General features: G+C 39.8%; 1 protein-coding gene across 2 annotated transcripts in view; it reads right to left on the bottom strand.

Moving 5' to 3' along the window:
• Nucleotides 1-3,170: 3,170 nt before the first annotated feature.
• syt7b (synaptotagmin VIIb) overlaps nt 3,171-6,000 on the bottom strand; it is a 155,889-nt gene continuing 153,059 nt past the window's right edge. For both annotated transcript variants that reach the window (XM_034110736.2, XM_034110742.2), the window contains 2 exons: nt 5,663-5,862; nt 3,171-4,359 (listed from right to left, as the gene is read on the bottom strand). In XM_034110736.2, the coding sequence (XP_033966627.1) occupies nt 4,255-4,359; nt 5,663-5,862 (305 nt within the window). In that variant the 3' untranslated portion in view covers nt 3,171-4,254. The remainder of the gene's footprint in view (nt 4,360-5,662; nt 5,863-6,000) is intronic.

Below are 6,000 nucleotides of genomic sequence, written 5' to 3'. Positions count from 1 at the left end.
AGGCTTAATTTGAAGACATCTTCGAGGTAACATTTTTATTTTCTCATAACCCTTTCATTTTTAATTTGTAAATTTTAGGAGGGGCCCAAGGTTTAGAACCACTGTACTAAAAAAAGTACTAAACATATATATCCTAAAATAGTATATACAATAGTTCAAACTAGCTCCAAGTCATGCTACAACTATAAATACATAAATATTAAATAATACTGTTTACACATGGTGGTGCATTAGTGTCTATCATTTTTCTTCATCAGTAATGTAGTACATACTTGTGTACCTTAAATACTATTTAAGTAGGATTTTGACTGAGTTTTCATTAGTTACCAACAACCATCTATGAATACATGTATATAATAATAATAAATTATATTTATATAGTGCTTTTCTTGAACCCAAAGACGCTTGTTATATGTTGTAATATCAATTTTAAAAAAGCTTCTGAAAAATTCACAACAATACCAGAATTATCTTTGTTTTATATACACATTTATATTTTTATATACACTGTACAGATTTCAAAAAAATAAATGGTTGATATTTAACATTGTGCACCCCACAGATGTGTGACTACAAAGAGAAAAGGGAGAGAGAGAGGGCTGAGTGATACCAAGGACAGACAGATATCAACAACCCCAGTAAATACTGATGATTTTTTTCATATTTTTTTCATACAGGACACTTCACAATCATCTATACAGTTTATAAATTAAAATGTTGCTGGTTAACCTCTCTTTAGCCTCAAGCAGTCCCCCAAGAGAACGCCCTAAATCAGAAATGCCTGTCCAGTCAAATGTAACCAGTCCCTGGCACTTGGCTAGTGACGGGTAAAGACAGGCAAGATTTAGCTCAATTTCTTAAATCTAAAATCTACCAAAACCTGACTCTGTTGTTAACCAATGTTTGAGTTGCATTGGTTAACGTGACTTTCACTAAGCCTTTGGAATGTAATGCTTTGTCAGCAGCACTGTAAATACTGCCTGGTTTCACACACAGGCCAACAGGACGGACAGTGACTGAGTTCCTGGTTATTTTGGGATGCTCCGATGCTCTGCTCTGACCTGAGACGTAGCTAACAGTGATGCAAAGAGGTGATGATTATCTCCTGTCTCACCTTTTTTTCCTCTCCCCCCTTTCTCCATGACACTTGGAGCAGGGGAGCACATATGGTGAAGAGCAAAGACTTGGCAGGGTGTATAAGGCACACACAGAACACTTTGTGCCAGAAAGCATGTGTGCACGACGGGGGGGGGGGTTTGGGGAGCGTCAGTTGTGATGCTAAGGTGCCACCCTTCATTATTTTTGGTCTTAGTGAATCAGATCTAAAGGACAGATGGGACGAAATGTTGTAGCTGCTTCTGTTTGAACTTAAATGTTGTGTATGGGGAAAGACAGGGTTTTATTAATCTGTCGTAAAGCTTGTTTGTGACATTTTCCTTCGACCTTCCCTCTCAGCTCATGCGTAACAGATCTGCTTCTCTATTCAAGCCAAGCGTTCTTGAAAACCACACGAGGAAAAAAAACCTGCCACGAAGAGAGGTTTGTTCCAGCATCATTGTCAACAAGTGCAGTGATTTTTAAAGAAGTGACAACTTTAAAAAAACATATCTCTTTGTACATCTGGATTGTTTTATACAGAATAAAAACGGTAAACAATGTTCTGTATTAAACTGGCAAAATAGAACTCAGTGCAGATATATACACACAGAGGGACTCACAGAGAATACAATCACACAAACTCAAGTTCAAATATTGACACTCACACACATACACACTTCCAGTAGACAAAACGAACAGTGGAATGTATAAAGACTTTCCCCCCAAATATTATTACTTTCATGTATTTCACAAATGTCTACATGGGGGAGGTCACACTCAGGCAGCGAGGCAAACACCTGGAAGACTGTTTTGTACTTACTTTAAAACCCCAAGAAACTAAAATCATGTTTATGTTGTCCTTGGACTCATAGTGCTCTGTGAAAATTAGTGTTTTGATGCACAAATTAATTTAATTTACCAATATATTAGAGTCTATAACCCTAACAAAGTCATTTACTGCCGGCCATCATAAATTGTCAGTTTACCTAAATCACATTTTATGAGTGTAGGAGAGAGAAATAAATAAAAGATCAGCTTTCTAGATTTTTCCTTAGAACTGCATCTCATTAAAAATGTTGTTCTATTCATGGCTTGCACAATATTGACCAATTGTCAGGTGGCTCTGTTGACAATTTTTTGTTTGGTCTTCTTCGAAATAACTGAGTTGTGATTGAAAAAGCGTAGGAAAAAAAGCTAGTAAGGGGACATTGAGTTTTTTTATCACGAGTACAAGAACCCCTTTTGATATAAAGCCATGCAGGGAGTTTCCGTTTGAGTTTCTGTTGTGCTGCTGACAGCTGTGCAGCAAATGTGATTGAGGTTCATTTTGCTTGTTGAGCTCAAATGATAAATTTAGCCATTTTCACCGCCTTCTCCCAGTCCCAGTGAAAACAATTCACTGTGGGGTTTGTGGATTATGAGATTAACCAGAACATTGTTTCTGGAGAGACATGCTGCTGTCTCTGAAGCCATTTCAGAGGCAGAGCATTATATTGAAATCCTATTTATCTCTTTGTATTTAGGGTGGCGGCGGTAATTTGAGGGGATCAAACCCAAAACATATATGAAACTATCTGCCTGGCTTAGGGGCAAATTAGAAAATACTGTATGTATGCGTGTCTGTGATTTAGGTGGACCGGCCCTAACCTCAGTGACCTCCCCTCGCCTTCAGCTAACTTCAACACTACGACTTCTAACAATACCTTACGTTCACTGTTATTATCAAGGGCTGTTTTCAACAATATCTTAGTCTTATCCTAATTAAGCTGTTAATGTCCAAAATACTCCTTGACACACACACGCGAGCACACGCGAGCACACGCGCACACACACACACACACACGCACGCACGCACGCACACACATATGCACGCACGCGCGCGCACACACACACACACACGCACACCACACACACACACACACACACACACACACACACACACACACACACACACACACACACACACACACACACACACACACACACACACACACACACACACACACACACACACACACACACACACACACACACACACACACACACACACACACACACACACACACACACACACACACACACACACACACACACACACACACACACACACACACACACACACACACACACACACACACACACACTGACACACTCACACTTCCACACACATGGAAGTTGGCTTTTTGCTTATTTTCTGTGTCTGGAAGAACAGGTTGATTCTCTACGGTTTTTTTTGAATACCAAAAAAGAAAAACACAACATTAATCACTTGACTCTTTTTTTCTGTCCATCGGGAATTATTTTCCAAAAAAAAGGAACTTTTTTTTCTGACACTGGTCAGCATTAAATGTTTACATCCTTTTTTTTCCATGAAGATCTTCATTTGGGGTTACAGCACATCACCCACATCACGCACAGACAACAAAGGGTTCCAGCCAAGGGACAATTATTACAGTGGTGCCAGAAAAACAGGGAAAAGTGAGAAAATATCAAACACATGAACAGGGTGATAAGAGTCCGATTCCATCTTAAATAACACCCATCCCTCTTCCATTGCCTGTGTCGGTTTTCCTGAATTTTCAGGCGTTTTGGGGGTATGGAGGAATAATGACAGGAACAGAAAATATCTGTAAAGAAGAGGCGAGGTGCAGAGCGTAGCATTCCTCATTGCTTCATCAGGTGAAGTGGGTAAATGGATTGAGTGCTGCAGTCTTGCCGCCACAGAGAATAGTTGGAATATAATTTTGGTCTATTTTTGGTTGGTAGTTTGTATTTATGGGTGGCAAGAGTTACTGCTCTGATGTTAAACACTGGGAATGGCTGACAAGGGAGAAACAAGTCCAAGGAGCTTCTGAACCAAAACAATCTCTCATAGAAATAGGCCACAAGGAGGAAGTGAGTAAAGACATCAAAGCCATTTTAAAGTTCAGACAAAGAGATGAGACGGGGGTCTGGTGGGAATTTAAACTTGATGAGGGGTTAAAATGTAAGGATGCTGTCACAAGGGCTGAGGGCGGAGGATATCAAAGAGGCCTGAGAACAAAGAGATGACACACATTGTCTGCACCCGAGACTGTAGTTAGGGAGTAAGGGGGATGTGCTGAGGGGAGGCTGAATCGTGAGGGGAGAAAACACTGTCGGCATGTTTGAGGTTCCTCAGGTCTTCAGAGCATGCCACTGGGACACGGGGTTACGAGGACGACCCATCATGTCTTTCCAGTGTTTTACCTCTGCAGGGCCGCTCTTCCAGGAAAGATAAATCTGTGAGAAAGAGAGAGTCAATGTAACCCGAGTACTGTCACACAGAGATTGATGTGTATTTGTAATTAGCGTTATCCCCCCTAAAAAAGGGAGTAGGCAAATGTTATATCTAGTCGTGATTTCACCACTAAGCCTGCCACTCTAATCGGAATTTCACTTTCTGAAATACGCGGAGAAAGGCTAATGCTGATTCTAATGAAGTTGAAAAGCTGAGTCTTTAAGTAATTCTTATGTGGGAAGAAACGTCTGATGCGTACATGTAACAGTATAGTGTAAATTGTCCTCTGACCAGCTTGAAGTTATTTATGAGTGTGGTTATAATAGGCACCATATTATTACTGCTGTGTGTAGGCAGATAATATATGTGGTTAGGACGGCAATTACTGAAGATGTGCATGAATGACAGAGAGCGAGGTGGCTCATCCCGCCAGTACACAGCGCAAAGATTATTATTACAGTGTCTGAAGAAACAAGCTTTGGGGTCTTTCCAATATTTTGTTAAGAAATTATACATTTTTTAATATGTTTGAGCTCTTTCTTCCAGTATCTATACTTAGAGATATGAGTATTACATTTAAATACAAGGAATTGGAGCTGAAGAGATGCTTGAGTTGCATAATGATACATGTATGTATATATATATATATATATATATACACATGTATGTAACAGGATAAACATGTGGAGGAATTAATGGAATAGCAGCCAGAAAGGCAATGCATTATCTAACGGGTGTGTAAATTCCTAATACATTTCCTAAGAAGTTTTCTGTAAGTAGCAATGTAATTTGGCAATAATTTAGATGAAGCTGAGTGTTAAATTGATACATTGAACTAATTAATTCCAATTAATTGTTGAGCTAGCATAGCGGAAACTCTTTCGGTCCTGAATAAACTAATTTGTCTTCATGATGAGCCCGTCTACAGGAAACATCCTGAGACAAAAAAGTAAATAATAAGAAATAACAGACCTTAACACACTTTCTGTAGTTAGTGTACATGGAAAATGTCCTTTCTAAGGAGTGGCTGTATTAACACACAAATGCATGGACCTGTATTTGCCTGTACATCATGCTTATTTTATTTAGTATGTCTTGATAAAAGCAACTGGTTCACAATCTAAAGGAAGTGTTTTGAGTTCTTCTCATATATTAATTTACAATGCAGAATATAGCTGAGTGTTCCAGCAGGGGTCAGTAGAGACTGGTTCACTGATCAGCTGCTGATGGTCTGTCAGAGTCAGGAAACACAGAGGAAGAGAAGAAGAAGAAGGAGGAAGAAGCAAAGAAGAGGGAAGAAGATACCTTTCCAATGACATCATTGCGACTGAGCCTGTCCTTGTCCATGACGGTGATAATGATGGTTGTCTCCCTCAGCACGTGGGCAGGCACATCGAAGGGGAAGGACTCGTTGAAAACCGGGTTCAGACAGCGCTTCATGGTCACCGTCTTCTTCTTTTCCACACGCTTGTCCTTGTGCATCAACCACAGTTTTACATAGGGGTCTGAGGAGAGGGGGATATGTGTTTAGTATTATTCCTGTTTACCACAGTTCAATATGAGTTCGTCAGAGATTTGAGTGATAGTACTTGAGCATCAATAATGTTTAAGGACAATAGAAGGACATGGGGAGGGAGGATCAT

The sequence above is a fragment of the Pseudochaenichthys georgianus genome, chromosome 3 (assembly GCF_902827115.2).
Source record: "Pseudochaenichthys georgianus chromosome 3, fPseGeo1.2, whole genome shotgun sequence".
NCBI classification, from domain to species: domain Eukaryota; kingdom Metazoa; phylum Chordata; class Actinopteri; order Perciformes; family Channichthyidae; genus Pseudochaenichthys; species Pseudochaenichthys georgianus.
The sequence above is the reverse complement of the archived record's forward strand: the minus strand, read 5'-3'. Positions and strand labels throughout refer to the sequence as shown.